Source organism: Aquarana catesbeiana, linkage group LG07 (genome assembly GCF_042186555.1).
Source record: "Aquarana catesbeiana isolate 2022-GZ linkage group LG07, ASM4218655v1, whole genome shotgun sequence".
Classification (NCBI taxonomy): Eukaryota; Metazoa; Chordata; class Amphibia; order Anura; family Ranidae; genus Aquarana; species Aquarana catesbeiana.
This window is the reverse complement of record NC_133330.1, coordinates 22,222,451-22,245,441: the sequence shown is the minus strand read 5'-3', so window position 1 is coordinate 22,245,441 and position 22,991 is coordinate 22,222,451. Positions and strand designations below refer to the sequence as shown.

The window sequence follows — 22,991 nt, the reverse complement described above, 5'->3', positions numbered from 1 at the left end:
AGCAATGACGATAGAAACTGAAAAAAAGAATGATCCTTTGTATTTGTAGCCCTGATGAAGGGAGCTGTCATTCCTAAAACGCCATGGCATTTCCTGAGAACGTTGCAATCTACTGTTGAAACTTTGTGGCGCTCTTTTTTTCTTTTGAATTCTTTTATCTAATTGGCAATGTTCAATGTTTCCACAGGAGGAAGACTGGAAATCATGACCTGCCAGCTGTACCGGCAGTGTTTAGGGAGAATGTTTTTACAAATATTCAGTTCTGAGCGCCCTACCCGGAGGCAGCTGTACATGCAGATAGACATCCAGTTGGTCAGCATTTTCTCCACCACCGACTCGGTCCGGCGAAGCATCAGCTTGGGGTTCTTGGGGGCCGACGAGTCTATGAGGTCCACCAGGAGATCTTTCATGATGCTTGTGTAATACTCCAACTTGCCATGGAGGGCGATAGTGAGCAGAGAGGCCAAGTTACACCTGAGCAATCAGAACACAAAGGCAGGTAGGCATCAGTTTTATGAGTGAGCTACGCACAATATTACAGCACAGGGCACACTATGTTACCAAAATACTTTTGGTAATATAGTGTATGTCTAACAGATATTAGAAGGCGGCATCCAACTATCCAAGGACATAAGTGAGTACAGACCAGTGTGTGAGATCCCAGTGAGTGTGTCTTGCTGCCATCCCTCTTGCATCAGTCAGTATGTGTTTAAAGTGGACATTGTTTATGGTGTCCCCATATAGCTCATTATTTGCTGCTGCAAGGACTGTGCTCGGAATCTTTGTGTCCTCAAGTTACTACTTAGCATTGTTGGAGTATCCCATGGGTACCCTGTGCCCACCCAAGCTCAAGCTCTTAATAAAGCACCAAAAAGAATACCCCTAGACTAATTATTAAGCCAAAAGAGTGACTGTGACAAGCAATTCCGGGAAAAGACTTAAAGTGGATGTAAACCCACTCTCATCCTTTCTGAACTACTGCCATAGTGGTTATCTATAAGGATATACACGCCTCCTGCATGTATCGTCACCTGTCAAATGCCTCCCCTCTGTCTGTTATGAGACCCAAAAAACTGCAGATTCTGTGGGCGGGTCTGTTGTCTGGAGCTCGGTGGGTGGAGTCCGTGATGTCAGTAGACTCCCCGCCCATGTCTACACTCCCCTTGTCAACATGCATTTTCTCCTGTGTATTTCTTACACTGAACTTCTGCTATGATCTCTAACATCCAGTCAAATCCCAGAAAAGTCACCACATGACTTCAGCATGCCCAATCATGCTGAGGTGTGGAGCAGCCAATCCTGGGAGAGCTGGAGAAGAAAGGAGAAGGGGATCTGAAGTACACAGAATGCCTCTCTCAGGTTTGTGCATGAGATATGTAAATCACCTGTCACTCACAGCAAGGGGGAAGAACTGACTCCTATTTCTCTGTGTGTCAGTTTTTATCTTACTGAAAAAACATACCCTGTTTCCCCTAAAATAAGACCTAGCGTGATTGTCGGCGATGGCTGCAATATAAGCCCTACCCCCCAAATAAGCCCTACCCTCTTTCCCCCGAAAATAAGCCCTACCCTGAAAACAAGACCTACAAGGACTTTAACTAGGGCTTATTTAGGGGGTAGGGTTTATATTGCAGCCATCACCGAAATCACGCTAGGACTTATTTTCGGGGAAACAGGGTAAGAGGATTGCTCAGAGCTGGATTAACTCTTCGTGGCAAGACTGGGCACAGATGACATGAAATCCTATACTGTACAAGGTGCAAGCCTTAATTAAAACATTTTTTTTTCAGGTTTACATCCATTTTAAGGAACCTTTAATACTGCATGCTCCTATGGGGGTACCACTACATTTGGGGGCTCATCCAGAATTCTGCTGGCGCACCTACCGGGGAAAGAACCTTGTGGCCAAATCAGCGGGCCCTCTAAGAGGCGAGTGCTACATGAATACATTTTCTACTGTTAAAAAAAAGACTTTGTATCTCTTTATGAAATCATCAGTCTCCTCACCTGTCCCTCACAGCAAAGTCCTTCTGCATCTCCATCGCATGGATGAAGGTGACCAAGAAATGGCGATTGCTCAAGAGAGTTGACAGCGTGACGATCCCCTCCTCCATATTTGATCGGCAGCTTTCTGGGACCTGCGACATAAAACAAACACATCAAAAAAACAGACCTCAGAGACCTGATGTTAGAAAAGTTTTGCCTTCCAGGGGATTTTCACTATACATTAACCAAAACGATTTCCCGTTATCACACAGTTTTTGTTTATTATCCCATTTTTCTATTAAAGGGGACCTTCAGTCCATCTTCTCTTAGGTGGCTCCGCTCACCCTCTCTGTCTCGACATTCTGGTGCATGTGCAGATATACATACCCAAAGGGATCTGCCCAGCCTCCAGCCCATCTGTGTAGGTGCACGTCCTTTCCCACGCATGCCCAAAGACAGGTGAAGGTTTGGGACTCCCCTGATGGCCACCTCTGCGCAAACGTGGCAAACCCTGCATGTGCGCAGATGTTTGGAGAAGCCCACAAGCGTACAAATACGGCATAGGGATCGCTCAGGACCTGAAGCCATGTGGCACGGGGGGCGGGGGAAAAAAACATACTTTTCGGATAGGTAAGTATGATTTGCAGTGCAAATAAAGCCATCAACTTGAACACAACGATGTCCAATTGTATGAGAGGAAAGGGAGGAGGAGGAGGCAGGGCAACATGAAATATACTTAAGGGTGAAGGTGCACTTTAACTCTTGACTCCTCCTCTTCCTTCTGTCTGCAGAATCAGACTATTGTTAGCTGGGATTCTGACTTAAAGTAGATCTAACCCCCAATTACTAAAATTTCATATAAGCTTTAACTTGTTCATTCCAAAATTCTTTGAAATCTGCAGCTTTCTTTAAAAGAAATCTTTTGTGATCCTGCCATAAATCTCCTTGTTCAGGCACTTCCTGTTATAGGGTGACCACTGTCTCTCAATGGCTCTTCTGCACTGTTACCTTGTCACATGAGCCCAGTGGTGGGGACTACAAGAGGTCATGCAGACACACATTACAAATGGTGGACCATTGTCACTGTTAGGGATGAGCTTAAGTTTGGGCTTGGGTTTGATCCAAAGCTGTCATTGCTTGGCCAATAAGCTGTAAAAAAAAACTGATTCCTCCATCCATTTCATTTGTTTTCCTCCTTCCTACCATGTCACAAGCTGCTGTCAGAGTACACTGATCAGTGGATGCAGCTGATTTGGCTGCAGCCACTGATCGATGGAAAATTTTCCAACATGGCCCTTCAACAGAAGTCCATTAAACAGAAGTCCCTTTAACTGAAGTCCATATTCCCCCCTCCCTTCCCTGTTTGGACCGAGCAGTGCACGTTGGTTGCTCTATGTGCACTACACATCCCATAGACCAGTGGTCTCCTAACTGCGGCCCTGGGGCCAGATGCGGCCCTTTGCTTGCCTGTATCCGGCCCTTGGAGCACTATTCCTCCCACTGATACAAGACACAATTCTGCCAATTGACATCAACAATGGGGCACCATTTCTCCCACTGACATTGATACCAACCATATGATACAACGATATACAATGATACAATGATATACAATGATACAATGATATACAATGATACAATGATATACAATGATACCAACCATAGGGCACTAATTCCGCCCTCTGATACCAAATGGGGCGATGTTTACTCCCACTGATGCCAGGGAAATTTCCACTCCTGCTGGCCACAGTCCGGCCCCTCTAAAGTCTGAAGGAATATAAACTGGCCCTTTGTTTAGAAAGTTTGGAGACCCCTGCCATAGACCATTTTCGGGAGTCCATGGTCCATCAAGAGAGGGTGGCAATGTTTCTACATACAGTGGAACCATTGAGAACGAACGTAGCCACCCTTTAACAGGAAGTCAGATCACAGCAGCAAAAAAAAGGAATTTAGAGATTTTGAGGAGATTTGGAGGTATTTCTGAGTTAAGAATACAGACTAGAATAGAATTTTTATTTTTAAACTAAAGTTTAGTGTTACTTTAAGGGTTCCAGCCAATAAAAGTGGCCAATGAATTTCCTGTTCTCAGATGTCCCGTTCCCTGTTGATGGGTTTGATATGCACCGCCTGAGAACCTGGAGACACGCAAGAAGGAGCCCGATTGTCATCGCTAATCAGCATCGTCTAAACACCGGGAGCCCTTCATTAACTTTTAATTCCGAGCTGGGCTTAAGGCGGCTCAGATTTCAGCCGTTGATGAACACCAACATCTCCACAGCTCCTAGCCATCCAAAATTAAAATAAAGGCTTATTCACACCACATGCACATAGAAAAGCACATGCGTGTTGATGACCAATTTTTGCAGGCTTTTTTTTTTGTTTTCTAGTTTCTCCAGATACGTTGACGAGCGTTGTAATGCATTTTAGTGTGCTACAAAAAAATGCAGCTTGTCGAAATTTTTCCCCAACACCATGCTTTGGTGTGAACTGGGCTCATAGGTATCGATACTATTGGCTGTGTCCAGGCGTTGAGCCTGCTTTGATCTGGGTTGACCCCCATCCCCCTTGCAGCTCAGTGCACTAAGCATAAACGAACCCATAGGGGAGCTCTACAATTTAGGTAGGCCTTCAGTTTTTTCGAGGGCTGGGTATGTACAGCTAACCAGATTGCCCTGACACTTTAACCCTAACTTCACCAAAACTGATATTTGGCTTTTCCGTCTTTGCTGGTAAGTAGAAACACATGCTGGCATTTTATACCCTATATTGCCAAAAGTATTGGGACACCTGCCTTTACGCGCACATGAACGTTAATGGAATCCCAGTCTTAGTCCGTAGGGTTCAATATTGAGTTGGCCCACCCTTTGCAGCTACAACAGCTTCAACTCTTCTGGGAAGACTGTCCACAAGGTTTAGGAGTGTGTCTATGGGAATGTTTGACCATTCTTCCAGAAGCGCATTTGTTGGACGAGAATGCCTGGCTCGCAGTCTCTGCTCTAATTCATCCTAAAGGTGTTCTATCGGGTTGAGGTCAGGACTCTGTGCAGGTCAGTCAAGTTCCTCCCAGCTAACGATCGGGATCCGAAATTTCGGGTCATTTGTTCGGTGTGATAGCCTCTGATTGGCTATCACAGTGATCAGTCACTGTGAAGCTCACCCCCCTGTTTTCTGTCTCTGTGAATGTAAGAGACAGATACATTGTATCTTTCTTCGTTCTTGCAGAGATAAAAAAAAAAAAAAAAAAGTGTGTGTAAAAAATTTTTTTTAAATAATAATTAAAAAAAAAAACAAAAAACCTAGATCAAGATTTGATCTAGGTCAGCCCCAGGTTAGTGTTTGAGTCAAGATCAGGGTCAGTATTTTTTGGACAGGATTTTTTCTACATTAGTGTGAGTGTCAGTGTCGGTGTGTTTTAGGTAGGATAAGGCTCAATTCACATCTATGCATGTTGCTTTTGAGCGTTTTTGGAGTTTTTTTTGTGATGCTTGTCACGTTTTTGAGCAGCGTTTTTGTAGTGTTTTTACAGCGTTTTTGCCGCATTTTGAGTTTTTTTTTTTTACAGCATTTTTTAGACTGTATACAGTTTAAAAAAAAAAAAAAAACCGCCAAAAACACAAAACACATAAAAAACGCTGCAAAAATGCTGTAAAAACGCTGCACTTGCGTTTTTGATGCTGGTCCATTGAATTCTATTACATGCAAAATGCTGCATTTTGCATGAAAAAAAGTCCCTGACCCTTTCCAAAAATGCAGAGGTACAAAAAGACATTGATGTGAACATGTTCCATAGGAACCCATGTTAAAAAATTCCCATGCATTTCTGCAAAATGCAAAATGCATCAAAAAAACGAGCTAGTGTAAATGGAGTCTTAAAAAGCAAAAAAAAAGCAAAATGGGCACTGTTGTTTCTGGGCTGGTCTACTGTACAAACATCAGCTAATATACACATATGTGGTATCACTGCGATTGTCAGGAGCAGGAGAATTTAAATTGGTTTGTTCTTTGGTGGTAGGTTATACTTGTAGCAAGAAGTTGAATTTAAAAATTTTTTTTTTTACTATTTTGGGTCAGTTTTCCTTAGATAATAATAAAAAAAAAATAATCAGGAGAAATCCATTACCATTTACCACCAAATGTAAGCCCAATTTGTCCTAAAAAAAATAATGTGGTATAATCCACCTGGAAGTCCAAAATAGTTGTGGTGATATGTACAGTTTTGCTAACCCATGTCAAAGTTGCAAAATAGGGCTTAGGCATTTAGATTTGTTTTACCCTAAGGCCCCTTTCACACGATAAGCCCGCTTGGATCCACTCAGATCCCCCTGTCCGTTCTTCAGGCGGATCCGAGTGGGCTTATCGTGTGAAAGGGGCCTTAGGCGCGAAGGGGTTAATGTTTATTTACATAACAAAAAATTGTTAGCATTACATAGTAAAAAGAAAGGAAACAACACTTGAAAAAAGTGCAAACATTAATATTTTTTTTCAGTTTTAAGGACTTGTCTGTAACTTGTCCTCAACCTATCCTGACCAACAGAAACTAATGTCTGGAAATGGAAAGAGATATTAGAGGGTAATGGAATCATCTGAAGGTTGAAATCCCCTTTTTCTTTTTTTTTTTTTTCTGGAAGGATTTGAAAATAAGCTCTGGGAAGAGACAGATCTCCGTTCTCCTGGGGAAGCGGGGAGAGCCGAGGCCGCGATGCAGTGTAAGGTTTCACCGTTCCTTGTTCTGGAAAAAGACTTATAGGAAACCCGAGACAAAACACAAGGACGGATATTGTGCAGCTTCTTCTGCAATGCTAGTTCCATGGCTGTGTATGACTTCAGTACACTGGCATACCTCCCAACTTTTTGAGATGGGAATGAGGGACACCTATTAGCAAAAGCATGCAGGCATAGGACACGCCCCTGCCACGCCCCCTTAAAGGAGAATTATACAAAAAAAAAAAATAGGTAAACCCACGAGTGTTTTATTTTTACCACTACTATTCCTTTATATTGGCTTTTTAAATTTACAAATGCAGCAGTTTAGAAATCAGATGAAAGGTTTAGCGCTGGGAAACCCTTTTTGAAAGATAAATAGTGCATTTTATTTACAACTATATAGATCAGATCAAAATGAGAGACAAATGAGGAGGAAAGAGGAGAGGGACTTTATTCCAAATCAGGGACAGTTGGGAGCTATGACACTGGGCCGCTGACCTGAGCATCTTTAATCCAGGGTTAAAGTGGATGTAAACCTTCACATATACCCAGAGAAGTGAACAGCCTCAGATGATACACAGAGATGAAACAAATCTCCCTACACTTGTATATCTGCGGTCTTCAGCTTTCTACGCTCTTAAGAAAGCGCACATCGTGTTAGAATTCTTTCTTCCTGTTCCAGCACTGGGTGTGGAGTCCGGGAATACACTTTGTGAGAGCTGATTAGAGGAAAGACACCCCCCTCCCCCTCCACATAAGCAGGGAACGAAGAAACATGCAGAGCTCTACTGTGAATAGACAAGCTCTCTGATAATCTATCTCAATGCACCCTCCCCGACACAATTTTCCAGCTGCTTTTATCTCCTGTGTCGGAGAACCTGTCAGAAGTTATCATGGTGATAACAGAGGAACGGAGCAGCAGAAAAACATGAGACTCAGAGCTTTGAAGAGAGATAAGTAAACACTGCAGGTATATGTGCCCAGCTCAGATTTCATGAATAGGTTTACATCCACTTTAAACTTCCAGCTCATATGACGTCTATGATTTTTAATGGGGATATCTGAATGATGCCTGCAGCTGCAGGCATCATTTAGATATCATCTTTTAGAGCCGGCGATTCTGTGCACCGTAAGAACAATCATAGCGGCAGTTCAGCTGCTTGATCGTTCTTACAGGCTGGAGGAGCATGGTTAAGTAAATTCTGAAATGTGAGTGGAGGTCCCCTTTAGCTGAACCTGTTGCTTTTGCACTATATGGGCAGGACACTGATTCACTTTAACGATAACTGAGAAGATAAAGAATTTAATAATGGTAATAATGGTAATGACAAGGTTATATCTGGACTCACCCTCCAGTCGGGGGACAGCAGCGGGTGGGTCTCAGGCACTGGAATCTTCAGTTGGGAGTTGAAGTTCTGCATGGGCACGGTGTAGCGATCCTCATACAAGGAAGAGCACTAAGGAAGACAATCACATAGAATCTCCATTGAAAACCCTTTACAATCCTCATATCTCCTGGAAGTCAATGCATGAGTTATGTAGGTCCAGAGTTTTAATTCATGACGTGAAAGCATCAAGTACCATACCCCAAAGGGTCACACAAGCAACTGTAAATATAAGATTTATGTAAACCCAACAATGATCTTCTCTTATTTGTTCCCCTTTTATCTGTTGGTTTTATTATATCTTTCCAACAAGCACAAAAAAAATGTGATCCTGCCAGAAAATCGAGTGAGCTCCTAAATTTCTGTGCTCTCTGCCTGTACTAAACTGAAATTTTGCGGTGTGTTATCAGCCCTGCCTGGCTCTCTTCTGGATGGTAGATGTGTGGGAGTGCTGGACTGATGAGAATGAGAATTTGTTGAAAAGTTAGATCTTTAAACTTTTGTTGACCACAGCAGCAAAAGTAGGTGTTAACGTCCAACTGCCACCCATGGTGGCCTGGGGTGGTAGTTGGGCTTCCATTGTGACCTGAGGTGGTGGTTGGGTGGCCCGAGGTGGTGGTTGGGTGGTCTGAGGTGGTGGTTGGGTAGCCCGAGGTGGTGGTTGGACTTCCATGGTGACCTGAGGTGTTGGTTGGGCTCCATAGTGACCTGAGGTGGTGGTTTTGTAGCCTGTGGTGGTGGTTGGGATTCCATGGTGACCCGAGTTAGTGGTTGGGTGGCCTGAGGTTGTGGTTGCGTTGCTGGAGATGGTGATTGGGCTTCCATGGTGACCTGAGGTGGTGGTTGGGCTTCCATGGTGACCTGAAGTGGTGGTTGGGTGGCCTGAGATGGCAGTTGGGGCTTCAACGCCCAACCATTGCACACAGGAGTCCAATGCCTGCCTGAGGTTGTGTGCCTAGAGTGCGCTCCCAGCACACTGACTAAGCTGTAACTGACAGCTCTCATTTATGGTTTCTGATTGGGAGCCAGCAGGGTAGGCTCTCAAACATGTGACTGCTGTGAGAGCCAATCCCATTGGTCACATGATAAAGAAGCTGCACTGCTTCCTGGGCATTAAAGCCCACTTAAAAGGCTACCAGGAGGCGGTGTGAAGGAGTTAAGAAGATAAACCTGTGGTGGAAGCAGTATCAGGACAGGTTAATCCAGAACTTAGGGCAAGAGTCCAGAACTGCGCCCACATTCCCTGCTGCTAATACATACCGTAGAATAGGAATTCCCCCCTCTGCCCATTCTCTGCCCCCTTGCTCCAGCTGCCCATGGTTGGCATGGAGTGTACACTGCACATGCGTGGCCAAATTGTTCTAAAGCACTTAAAAAACAATTGTGCATGCACAGTGTGTATTTCACACCAGCTGTGGGCAGATGGGGTGGAGAGCAGGCATGTTGGAGCACAGTGTAAATGCAGTAGCTATCAGAGCAGACATTAAGCCATGACCTGATCTGGAGTATGCCCATGGCAGCTGCTCCTCTTACCCACCCCTTGTCCCAGCTCTGGGTGCGAGTGTGGTGTGTGAGGGGAAGGGGGGACCTGGTTTTGGTTCTAGGCTGCTACCCCCCTGATCATGATAGACAAGCCAGTTGCTCATCAGATTTATCTTTGGGTGTTGCGGTTGGGCGTACCTAGTACAAACGTAAGAACACGAGATACAGCAAACATGTTTCGGTGAAAGCCTTCTCCTTCGTCAAGGCTTGAACCAACTGTTTGTAATTGGATCTGCACAGCGTTCACTAAGAAGCCTGGATTAAGGCTACAAATAGGGCTTGAATCATCAATGTATTTAAATAGCAATGAGGGCAGCCAACTGAATCAAACTATTGGTTCAAGCCTTGGAGAAGGAGGAGGCCTTTCCACCTAAAACATGTTGGCTGTATTTGATGTTTTTAAAAAATATTTCAAATGAATCACCAAGCCAGATGAACGTTGTATTAAGTGCTCCAAACCACACACCCAGTTCTCTTCTGCGGACTATAGAACCCCCCCCCCCCCCCCTATGTTTTGGAGATAAGGATAGGTGGTGGTATTCTGTTTAGAGTTGGGCTCTATTCAGGTTTGGATTGGGGGGGGGGGGGGGGGGGTAATTCAGGTCATACTTCTGCTGAATGGGAAGATTTTAGAGCAGCACATGCCTCTTTCACAATGTGTCAACTTCTGATCTGAGGACATGTGTCTTCCTTCTGTTTTTCTAACAATAAGCTGGCATGTGAAGAGCATTACTGTCTGTGGTCACCCCAGCAAAAACAGATTTTACCCAATGCTAAACAAACATCTTCAGTTCTCACTTCCTTTTCCAGATGGTTGTTTTTACCATTTCCTTCCCATATCTTTTGCGTGGTTTCCTTATGAAAATCATTTGTCATCGCTATATAGCAGATCCTGCATCCATTAATCTAAAGTGGCATTTAAAAATTGCCTAATGGACCGCATCCCTATATGCACAATGGACGCACCAGGTGCCACCTGTAGGAGAACAACAGGCAACTGGATGAAAAATTCCAAACCGACTTTGCACTGAGCATGTATACAGCTTTAGTACACTGAAATATATACGGCCCCACCAGGACCTCGCCGACCTGGTTTTGGTTCTAGGCTGCTACCTTATCTTTGGGTGTTGTAGTTAGGCGTACCTAGTACAAACGTAAGAACATGAGATATAGTGAACATGTTTCGGGGGAAAGCCTTCTCCTTCGTCAGGGCCTGAACCAACAGTCTGTATTTGGATCTGTACAGAGTTCACTAAGAAGCCTGGATTAAGGCTACAATGGGGATTTAATCATCAACGTATCTGATTAGCAACTGAATCAAACTCTTGTTTTAAGCCCATTTACAGAATTAAGAAATAATAAAAATAAATAACAAATTACTAGAAAATTCATTCATATAAATGTGCCAAAGGTGAAATTGACACATACAGTATCTCACAAAAGTGAGTACACCCCTCACATTTTTTGTAAATATTTTATTCTATCTTTTCATGTGACAACACTGAAGAAACGAGACGTTGCTACAATGTAAAGTAGTGAATGTACAGCTTGTATAACAGTGTAATTTTTCTGTCCCCTCAAAATAACTCAACACACAGCCATTAATGTCTAAACCGCTGGCAACAAAAGTGAGTACACCCCTAAGTGAAAATGTCCAAATTGGGCCCAATTAGCCATTTTCCCTCCCCGGTGTCATGTGACTCGTTAGTGTTACAAGGTCTCAGGTGTGAATGGGGAGCAGGTGTGTTAAATTTGATGTTATCACTCTCACTCTCTCATATTGGTCACTGGAATTTCAACATGGCACCCCGATGAAAACTGAGCTGTAGCACGGTAACCAAGACCATACAGCGGTTTAACAGGACAGGTTCCACTCAGAACAGGCCTCGCCATGGTTGACCAAAGAAGTTGAGTACACGTGCTCAGCGTCATATCCAGAGGTTGTCTTTGGGAAATAGACGTATGAGTGCTGCCAGCATTGCTGAAGAGGTTGGAGGGGTGGGAGGTCAGCCTGTCAGTGCTCAGACCAAACGCCGCACACTGCATCAAATTGGTTTGCATGGCTGTCGTCCCAGAAGGAAGCCTCTTCTAAAGATGATGCACAAGAAAGCCGGAAAACAGTTTGCTGAAGACAAGCAGACTAAGGACATGGATTACTGGAACCATGTCCTGTGGTCTGATGAGACCAAGATAAACTTATTTAGTTCAGATGGTGACAAGGGTGTGTGGCGGCAACCAGGTGAGGAGTACAAAGACAAGTGTGTCTTGCCTCCAGTCAAGCATGGTGGTGGGAGTGTCATGGTCTGGGGCTGCATGAGTGCTGCCGGCACTGGGGAGCTACAGTTCATTGAGGGAACCATGAATGCCAACATGTACTGTGACATACTGAAGCAGAGCATGATCCCCTCCCTTCAGAGACTGGGCCGCAGGGCAGTATTCCAACATGATAACGACCCCAAACACACCTCCAAGAGGACCACTGCCTTGCTAAAGAAGCTGAGGGTAAAGGTGATGGACTGGCCAAACATTTCTCCAGACCTAAACCCTATTGATCATCTGTGGGACATCCTCAAACGGAAGGTGGAGGAGTGCAAGGTCTCTAACATCCACCAGCTCCGTGATGTCATCATGGAGGAGTGGAAGAGGACTACAGTGGTAACCTGTGAAGCTCTGGTGAACTCCATGCCCAAGAGGGTTAAGGCAGTGCTGAAAAATAATGGTGGCCACACAAAATATTGACACAATTTGAACATTTTACTCACTTTTGTGGCCAGCAGTTTAGACATTAATGGCTGTGTGTTGAGTTATTTTGAGGGGACAGCAAATTTACACTGTTATACAAGCTGTACACTCACTACTTTACATTGTAGCAAAGTGTCATTTCTTCAGTGTTGTCACATGAAAAGATAGAATAAAATATTTACAAAAATTTGAGGGGTGTACTCACTTTTGTGAGATACTGTATCTCTCTCTCTCTATATATATATATATAGAGAGAGAGAGATATATAGATAGATCTATATATAGATCTATCTATCTATCTATCTATCTATCTATCTATCTATCTATCTATCTATCTATCTATATTCATACATGTATCTATATATAGATATATAGCTATATATATCTATATATAGATATATACATATATATTTTCCTATATACTTATTGCCATATATTTATTTATTTATAGATCAATTTAACCTTTGGCACATTTATAATAATTAATTCTTCAGTCATTTGTTATTTATTTATATTCTTATTATTTGCTACTTCTATAAATTGATGTATATTTTACATATTGATTGTTCATGTGGGTAGGATTATATTGCAGCAGCGCAATCACATATTCATATATTTAATACCAAGGCTCAAGCACCGGTTCAGTCCCTCGTGGTTGAAGACGGGTGCTCAAGGCAAAGTGTTTCCATACTTAAGCAGAAGTTCCAAAGTAGAGCTAAGCTGGCACCCGGTACATCCGTCAAATGAAAAGTCTTTATTGGCTACATATAAGTCACATTACAAGTGCCCTACCACGTTTCGGCTGTAACTGTTATGTGATGTGACTTATATGTAGCCAATAATGACCTTTAATTTGACGGATGTACCGAGTGCCGGCTTAGCTCTACTATGGAAGTTTTTTTTTTTTTTAATCAGGTTTTTTTTTATCTTTAAGTCAGGGTTTACATCTACTTTAAATCAAAGTTACTTGGATTTCATGGAGTTAATGGATTTCTTCCTAGTATATAGGATTCTGGCTTTGTAGATCTGCTACAGAAAAGTGTCAGAGTTACTGATCCCGTATTTATAAAACTGATCCACAGATGGGGGTTGGGTACCTTTGGGAAGAAGGTGCGGGTCACAAAATGCTTGTACTCCAGGAACGGTATTCCCTGGCTGCGGTTCAGTTCTTTGGTCAGATCCGTCATATCTGTCTGCAGTTCGGCGAATCCTGCAACCGGAGACAAAAGAGACTGTCAGTGTTTTCTTACTGACCTTGAATTATAAAAAAAAAACAAAAAAAAAAAACCAAAGACAAGCCAAGCGATGTGATTTTCTTACCTCCAAAGAAATTCACTTGATTCCCCCATCAACATAGTCACAGCTTTCCCTGTCATCAATCATTTTATTCCCAAATATTATATAAAAAGAACACATCCCTGGCATACCTTTAGATGTGCATGCTCCTGGGTGGTGCAAACCAGCATACCACTATCTCTCCCTCTTCTGTGGTGTGTCTCCCCTTTCTTGTTGAATGTGTTTTTTGGATTCACGGATTTTGGTGTTATAAAAATCCTCTTGGATATAGTGGAACGGTAGGATGCCCCCCACCAATTTTTAATAGTATCAATAGTATTAATGGAATGTTTTTTGTGTGCTTATTGCCAATGTTTCTTTTTCTTTGCTGTTACACAATTATTACATGTCTATGCAATATATGAATTCATTCAAATTTTGTACATATTTATAAATATACTTTAATTTACTCACCCAGATGTGATAACTAATATGTCCTGAAGAAGCCTATCAATCAGCGAAACACGTCGGGATTATCACTCCACATTTACCATCGACTGTAGATCATGTTTGTAGTTCTCCAAGATGAATTGATCCAGTGTTTTTAAATGTTTTTTTTTTATATGTATTTTGTGTACCGATTACCATTTTTTAAAACATGAACTTATTGAATAATGTATGAATTTTAGTAGATGTCTTGATTTGGGATATTGGCACCTTACAAAAACCAGCTCTTGAATTTGAGCATCTCTCTTTCGTGTCTTGTTTAGCTATGCAATCTGCTGATCAGTTGCTTCATTTTACTTTAAGAGAGTGTTATCAATCAACTGATCAGCAGATTACGCAGCTAAAATCTGCAGCACCCTTTAGCCAGTTGAGAGAAGCATACAAATCTAAAGGGGTGCCATGGATGTGTTTCTTTATATAATGCTTTTGAAAGGAGAACCAAGACAGGGTACAGTGACCTTTTCAGAAGTCTGCCGACCCCTTTCCACCAAGCTTGGAGCAAAGACCGGCGACAGACCCTGTGATTATATCAATGTTTCTAGAAAATACGTTTTCTGACTGAAATTTTTTATTTGCAAGTTGATCAGGAGGGAAGGGGGACAAGGAAAAGTATTTGATGTGTTTACTACACTTCATCTGGATTAAAGTTCTATCAATGTATTCTTGTAAAATACCGTGTTTGGAAATAAGCCAATGAGATGATATTTCAATAGTGGCCAAAAACCGACTTCACTTCTAAAACGTCAGAATCTCGCTGATCAGATGCCACCCAATTACCTCTTCTGATCTCATCCCGGATCTGGGACTCCATCTCTTCCATCTGTACGAGGGTTTTCTGCCAATAGCGTTCAGCTCGTCGGCTTTTGGTGCAAAAGACAAACAGCGCTGGGAGAGAAGACCATCTAATGAGCGTTTCTGGCACAATGCAATCAATCTGAGCCATGATCATGATAAAATAACTTTAGTTCCCCCCCCTACTTTAGTTGGACGGGTTAATAAACACACACTTACCCACCACAGACAGAAGCAACAATATGCTACAGATAATCACGGACACAATGATTGACGTATCTATGCCAGCCAGATGAAGCATGGTGATGGTCTGGTTGTATTTACCGACTTGTACCTGTGGAGGAAAAAAAAAAAAAGACATCATATCATTAGTGCAGATTGTGCAATCCACATATATCCAACTATGATGAGCCTGAGCTGCAGGCAGATGATAATGACACTTGCATTGGAATGTGATGTAACACTTACGACTGCAGGTGACAACCTGTGAAAAAATGTGTCACCTGCAATCTAGAGGAAAAGGTATAGATGAAAAACATCAGCCCAGAGGCTGATAGGAATGAAATTCATGTTTCTGGGCTAAAAAAACTAGGATGTTGGGAAGCAGCTTCAAGAGGCACAGTACAGCAGTGGTGATCGAACTCATCTGTGGCTCCTGACATCGCCAAAGGGTTGAGCATGACATAGAATATATGCTAAGCTACAGAAGGCTGCCAGAGACTGTGGACATCTTTCAGGAGATGATAAGATTGTGGGCATCCCTTAGGAGATGATTAGAAACTATGGAAATACTTCAGAAGATAATCAGAGACTGTGGACATTCTTCAGAAGATGATCAGAGACTGTGGATTTTCCTCAGGAGATGATCAGAGACTGTGGATTTTCCTCAGGGGTTGATCAGAGACAGTGGACATTCTTTAGGAGATAAACTGTGACTGTGGATATCCTTCAGGAGATGATTAAAGACAGTGGACATCCTTCAGGAGATGATCAGAGACAGTGGACATTCTTCAGAAGATGAACAGAGACTGTGGATATCCTTCAGGAGATGATTAAAGACAGTGGACATCCTTCAGGAGATGATCAGAGACTGTGGATTTTCCTCAGGAGATGATCAGAGACTGTGGACATCCTTCAGGAGATGATCAGAGACAAGGAACATCCTTCAGGAGATGATCAGATTGTGGGCATTCTTCAGGAGATGATGAGAGACTGTAGACATCCTTCAGGAGATGATCGGGAACTGTGGACATCATTTGGAGATGATCAGAGACAGTGGACATCCTTCAGGAGATGATCAGAGACTGTGGATATCCTTCGGAAGATGATCAAAGACAATGAACAACCTTCAGGAGATAATCAGATTGTGGACATATGTCAGGAGATGATCACAGACTGTGGACAACCTTCAGGAGATCATCAGAGACTGTGGACATCCTTCAGGAGATGATCAGAGTCTGTGTACATCTTTCAGGAGATCATCAGAGACTGTGGACATCCTTCAGGAGATGATCAGAGTCTGTGTACATCTTTCAGGAGATCATCAGAGACTGTGGACATCCTTCAGGAGATGATCAGAGACTGTGGACATCTTTCAGGAGATGACCAGAGATAGTGGACATCCTTCAGGAGAGAATGTGCACATTCTTCAAGAGATGCCAGAGATTGTGGTCATCCTTCAAGAAATGATCAGAGACTGTGGGCATTCTTCAGGAGGTGATCAGATAATCATCCTTCAAGAGTTTATCAGAGACCGTGGACACTCTTCAGTAGATGAACAGAGACTATGGACATCCTTCAGGAGATGATCAGAGACTGTGGACATCTTTCAGGAGATGATCAGAGATAGTGGACATCCTTCAGGAGAGAATGTGCACATTCCTCAAGAGATGCCAGAGATTGTGGTCATCCTTCAAGAAATTATCAGAGACTGTGGACACTCTTCAGTAGATGAACAGAGACTATGGACATCCTTCAGAGACTGTGTATGTGCTACAGGTATGGTTGGAGACTGGAGACATGCTACAGGCAACAGCCAAAGACTGTTACAGATCACTACTATTACAGCCATTTTACAAAGCAGTGGTTATACAGCAAGTACCAAACAGCCCTCAGGCCAAATTTTGGTCCTAATGAGAGCTGTGCCTTCATTGGTATTAGGGCCTTAGGGCCATACAACAAGTCAGAAGACCACAAAACAAATACCAGAAGGCTGCATTTAGCACTTACACCACAGGCTGGACCCAATAGGGTGGAGCGTACACAGAAAATGCAATGCACCCACTATTGGTCCTGTCATCACTTCTCTCCTGGGCCGTTTCTACGACACATAAGACTGTTGTTTCCACGCCACTCAAAAAGACAAGACAGGCGTCAATCACTTCACTATCGCACCTGGCGATCCTGCCAGTAACACACGTCCTGTACTAGGGCCCGGTGACAGCACTTTCTCATTGAACTGTACCTATGGAGGAGAAGTGTTAATACCCTAGGATAGGAAGCATTAGGACTTCAGAACACCCCCTTCTTTTCTCATCTCCGATACATAAAGGGGTGTTGGTTTGCAGTTCACAGAAGAGAACTAGGAAAGCTGATGTTTGAGATTTCAGTTGAGTCCATAGGGAGCTACAAGGACACTGGATATCTGACAGATTCAACAGGTATTTTTCTGTACAGAAAATTAATTTGGCCTAAAAATACGGATTTTTTTTTTTTTACCCACAGTAAAATCTCTTTTTCTGAGTTCATTGACGGACACAGCTCTCGACCTAGCTGGTATAAACCCACTCTCTGCTATAGGCAGTCCAGTTAGACAAAAAGCATAAAAGTATAAAAAGGAAAGAAAGAAAGAAAGAAAGAAAGAAAAAGAAAGAAAGAAAGAAAGAAAGAAAGAAAGAAAGAAAGAAAGAAAGAAAGAGGGGAGGATGCTGTGTTCGTCAAGAGAGAAAAAAAGGATTTTACGGTGAATGAAAAAAAATCCAGTTTTTTCAAAAATTCATTGACGGACACAACTCTTCAATTCTCGACCATAGGGATATCCTAAAGCAGTGTCTCAATGAGGGGTGGGCGAACAAAAAAACAGGAGCAACCAGGCAAAACATGCCAACCACCCATACAAAATCCCCCATGGGGGGAACAACGATCCCAACCTAAGTCCTTCTAAGTGGCATCAGCACCAACACAGAAAGTCCTATACTTCTCTTATACAATATATTTCTTCCTATTTCATTAGATTTTATTTGAGTCAGATTGGGAAATTCAAATTCCCTCCTTTATTACTCGCTCCACCTGGCACTTCGGAATTGTAGGGGATTTTCTGCTATTGCAGTAAAAACATTCGGACGCTTTATTTGGCTGCGAGAAAATATTGCTGGCCTCAGTGGAAATATAGCCAGGAAAGCAGAACAATGGATATTCACATTTTTTGCCCTCTCTGTTGAATCCTGGAGGTCACGTACTGCCACCATGTGACTTTTGTCTATTACCAGATATGTCATCCGAAGACAAAGACCTTGTCAGTCCACCGACACTGAGACATTTTATTCTGGACAGTGAGGTAGAAACCTCAACGATGGGCTTGGTGGGTCTTGCGATGGTTAATAACTTAAATTCCATTGCTGTAGGCTCTTCTTGTACAACGATGCACAATGCTTGCTTGGTTTTTTTGGCTTGGACGCTTTCCCAAACATGATGGTTTTATGACATGGAGAAATAATAAAAATCTATGGGTGGCCAAAGGCGGCCTGATTCTTGCCAAGGCATGTGACACACTTGGCCCTTGCTTGCCGGGGTCATGGAAATATCAGGCCATGCGGTGTTTAGTTAGATGATAATGGTGGGAGCTCCTTAGTATCTGGAATGCTTATCAAACAAAACAGTGTTCATAGAAGATGGAACGTTTCTGTGTTCGGCCCAACAATTGCTGTAAGCTTCTCCATGAAGGAAAGGGAACGAGATTATGGAATCTGTTGGCATAGCTGAGGAGAAGACATCAATGAGTTGCGCAGCTCCGGCAATGATAACTAGGACAGGGACAAGTGTTGTCTTAGGATGACCAATGTCCACCACTAGTGCTTTTGCAATTGCATACTACTCGTGTTTAGGAGAGATTGAAGTGATATTAAAAGTCTTGGGGTTTTTCTTGTTTAAAAATAACAAACATGTTATACTTACCTGCTCTGTGCAGTGGTTTTTCACAGAGTAGCCCCGATCCTCTTCTTTTTGGGTCCCTCACCAGCGCTGTTGGCCCCTCCCTCCTGCCAGCTTGCTATGAGGCACACAAGCCGAGCTGCTGCTCTGTGTGTCCACCGCGGCTCATCCCCGCCCTGTCCCCTCTCTCTCCTCATTGGCTCACTGACTTTGACAGCAGTGGGAGCCAATGGCACCCGCTGCTGTCTCAACCAATCAGGAGGGAGAATGGCTGAGACAACAACATCGCTGGATCAAGATGGGGTTTAGGCAAGTATTAGGGGGGCTGATGCACACAGAAGGTTTTCTTTATCTGAATGCATAGAATGATAAAAAAACCTTCTGCCTTTAGAACCACTTTAAAGTGTTACTAAGCCCACATCTTCAAAAACTATCAATAAACGTTGTATTACATGCTGTTTATACTCACTCAGTCACTATGAGATTTGTTTTCTGTATTCTGCAAAAAACCTGGTTGATCCTGCTGCTCTCTATCTTCCCCTTCTTGTCGCCAATTCAGCTAGGGATTTTTCAGCTGTGGTGGCAACTCTGCACATGCTCAGTTTTCAGTAAATTTCTATGCTGAGCATTTCCTCCCTTTCACATCTAAGCAGCCCATGTGACTATAGAGTCACACATGTGGGCGTATACACAGTGGTAAATGACAGCCCACTCCTTTCCCCCTACTCCTCCATGCCCACTAACCAGCTAAACCCAATGGGGGGGCGGACATTACATTTTGATTGATGGAGACTTCACCTCCCTGTTATTCTAAGACACAGACTGGAGGGGCGTGACACAGCCTGTGACTGGCAGAAATCCACCCACACCATGTTATTGCCAAATAATAAAGATTTGATTCCAAATATATATTTGTATGACACTTTAAAACAGTTCGTTGTTATAAATTATTTATTTTTACTCTGTATTCCAAAGGCTGTTTTTTTCTATTTTGAACGTGTGACCAGCAGCAGAGGACTAGAAGCTCCTCCTGCCACTGTTTCCCTGCAGACAGGCTGGGAGAGAGCTGGGCCATGTGACAGCTGTATATCGATTAGGAAAGAAAGTACTTAGATTTTTTTATTTTTATTAATTAAAATAATTACAGCGCCATCATCCATATACAGAAATAGAAGGGACAATGTTAATTAAACAGTGTTTGTTTAGTATCACTTTAAAGTGGTTGTAAACCCTTTTGTGTGAGATTTACCTATAGGTAAGGCTAGAATAAAGCTTACCTATAGGTAGTGGAAATATCTCCTAAACGTGCGCCGTTTAGGAGATATTTCACTTGTAGTGCGCCGATATCGTCATCGGTGCATGCACTGTGAAGAATGCCGTTTCTTCCCCCAGCGTGTGCCGTGACTGACGGCTCCCGCACGCATGCTCCGGCCAGTCACAGAGTCGGAGTCCGCCGCCCCAGAAGGAAGAGGGGCGAAGATGGACGCGCCCTCCAGCGGGGACATTGCGGGCTTCGTTTGCAGGTAAGTGTCATATAATGGGCTAGTATGCGATGCATACTAGCCCATTATGCTTTTAGTTTGCAGGCCTTGCGGGGAGCAAAAGAGGAAGTAAAACCCATCAGGGTTTACTTCCTCTTTAAGTCTGAATTTCAGGCAAACAGCTGAATACACTCATAAGACACATACAGTATATCGTAACTATAAAATAAATATGCTGTGCTAGTTCCAATAATACAAATAAAGTGAAAAGGTAGTTCAATTGATACAAAAATAGACCCATAAAAATATTCAGGATAACCACATAATAACTACTGTAACAAATAAATATAAAAAGTCCACATATAAAATATAAAACAAGAATGTCCCAATAAAATGTGAACCAAAGTGACCATTTCCACTGACATGAACAGTTAGAAGATAGGGGTATCTTGTAGTAGGTTGAGAGATCCTCCACTAGGTAACACCATTCAATGCTTACCAGATAGTTATGACCTTCTAATTAAAGAAAGGTCAAAATGTGCCCTAATCACACAGCATCATAGGGGTCTTCTCAAGTGTAGTCATCAGAGGGTTAGGTGTACTCCAACCATCTCAAGAGGTGCGTTAAAGGAACTCCCCAATCATGCATCCATCCACGTATTTTCATATCTACCTGCACAGCACCTCCAGCTCCTTCTCCCACTCACTTTCGGGAGGTACTGATTAAAGTGGCGGAAGGCAGCGGGAGAAGGAGCTGGATTCTTTCCTGCAACAATTGACCCCCCAGCAACATAAGACCCCTCCAGCAAGAATAGACCTCCCCAGCAACAAAAGACCACCCCCAACGGCAATAGACCCTCCAGCACCCTTGCCATTACATACATTCGGTGCTGGAGGTGCCGTGCCCCTATGCCTGTAGGTATAAATAAAAAAAGCAGACATTATTACCGCTTTAAACATTTTCCAAAAGTACTCACAGTAACAGGTTGGTAGCGCTCTGATGAATCCAATGACCCGTTGATGGTGCAGTGGATGACTTTGTCATTGAAAACTATCAGATCACATGGAGTATGGCCAACCTTGACTTGATACTCATCCTCTCTCAGGCCCAGGTCATCGTGTTCTTTCTGTGAAGTGGTAAAAAAAAAAAATCTTAGAAGCTAATTAAGCCTTTTGTTGCTTGTTACTCTATTGCCAAAAATAGAGCAGAAAATACAGTCATTACTGAGTTCCTCACATGTATCACCAAAGTCAAAGGTTCTCCAACATGGTGTTTGATCAGCTTCTCCCTTTGGGAGGGGTAGAATATGGGGTTGGGTTGATATTCCAGGCTGAACTTGCTGTTAAAGGATCCCTTCTCTGATGGGTCATCCCCGAGTTCCTCATTGGACAGATCATAGACACCGTTGATGTAGAAGGACACACTCATGTTTATTTTCTCCATAGTGGTGTTGGGCGCCGTGGGGGAAGGGCAGGTGATCACAGTGTCACTGATAACCGTGCAGTTCTAAGAGTAAAGTCAGAACAACAACCATGATTGGACTTACTGTGGTGTGGTTGACCATCAGCTTTCAACAAAAACTCTTAAAACTGATCTAAAGCCAAACTTCTTGATAAGGTGGGGTTTAGATCCCCCGTCTGGTTTTTATGGCTGACTGTGATCCCTCTAGGGCGATCTACTCTCTGTTTGTCCTGGTGACCAATGTTGACACCAAAATAGGAAGTGAGTGACCACCTGTTGTTAAAGGGGACATCCCCTAATTTTGTTGCTGTGTATTGTGACATGTCAGGAAAGTGTCAGTAAAGTTACCCACAGATCCACTTTAACAATGTATCTTTACTGAACTAGCTGCTGTGTATAAGCAACACATAATATCCACTTGACGACTAGCGATGTGCTGGAACGTCACTGGACTTTGAGTTGTTATACCGAGATGATGCCTACAGCTGCAGGCATCATCCTGATATTGTTTTTTTCAGCCGGCAGTTGGCTTTCTTGTCAAAGAAATCCTAGCAGCTAACTAGCTGCTGGATTGCTTTTACAAGTAGTGAGAGGGGGCAATCCCCTTCTCCCGCCGCCTTCCGCTGCTCTCTTGGGCTCCTACGTCTCACCGTGGAACCCAACAGTGCAATCACCGTTTCTGCCAGCTGACCATAGAGCTGATCAGAGACCGGAATGGCTTCGATCATCTCTATGGTATAAGAAACCAAAAGCAATGAGCATTTCATCACTTTAGGTATCGCACTTGTAAACAAACAAAAAGAGTACCTGTCACTATCTATCGCCATTACAGGGGATAGTAATATTCCATGTAATAACAATAAAAGTGATAAAAAATATTTAAAGGGACCGTGTAAAAAAAAAAAAAAAGTGAACGCACGTGTCGGTCCCGCACTTGTGCAAACAGCGATCGCACCATACATGTGA

At 43.0% G+C, this 22,991-nt stretch overlaps 1 protein-coding gene across 1 annotated transcript in view; it reads right to left on the bottom strand.

The window, feature by feature from the left end:
- PLXND1 (plexin D1) overlaps positions 1-22,991 on the bottom strand; it is a gene marked incomplete at its 5' end in the record, with an annotated part of 200,134 nt that overhangs the window by 56,376 nt on the left and 120,767 nt on the right. The window contains 8 exon segments of the mRNA XM_073591756.1: positions 276-474; positions 2,008-2,138; positions 8,040-8,147; positions 13,457-13,569; positions 14,919-15,026; positions 15,153-15,267; positions 21,541-21,690; positions 21,801-22,070. Of these exon segments, the coding sequence (XP_073447857.1) occupies positions 276-474; positions 2,008-2,138; positions 8,040-8,147; positions 13,457-13,569; positions 14,919-15,026; positions 15,153-15,267; positions 21,541-21,690; positions 21,801-22,070 (1,194 nt within the window).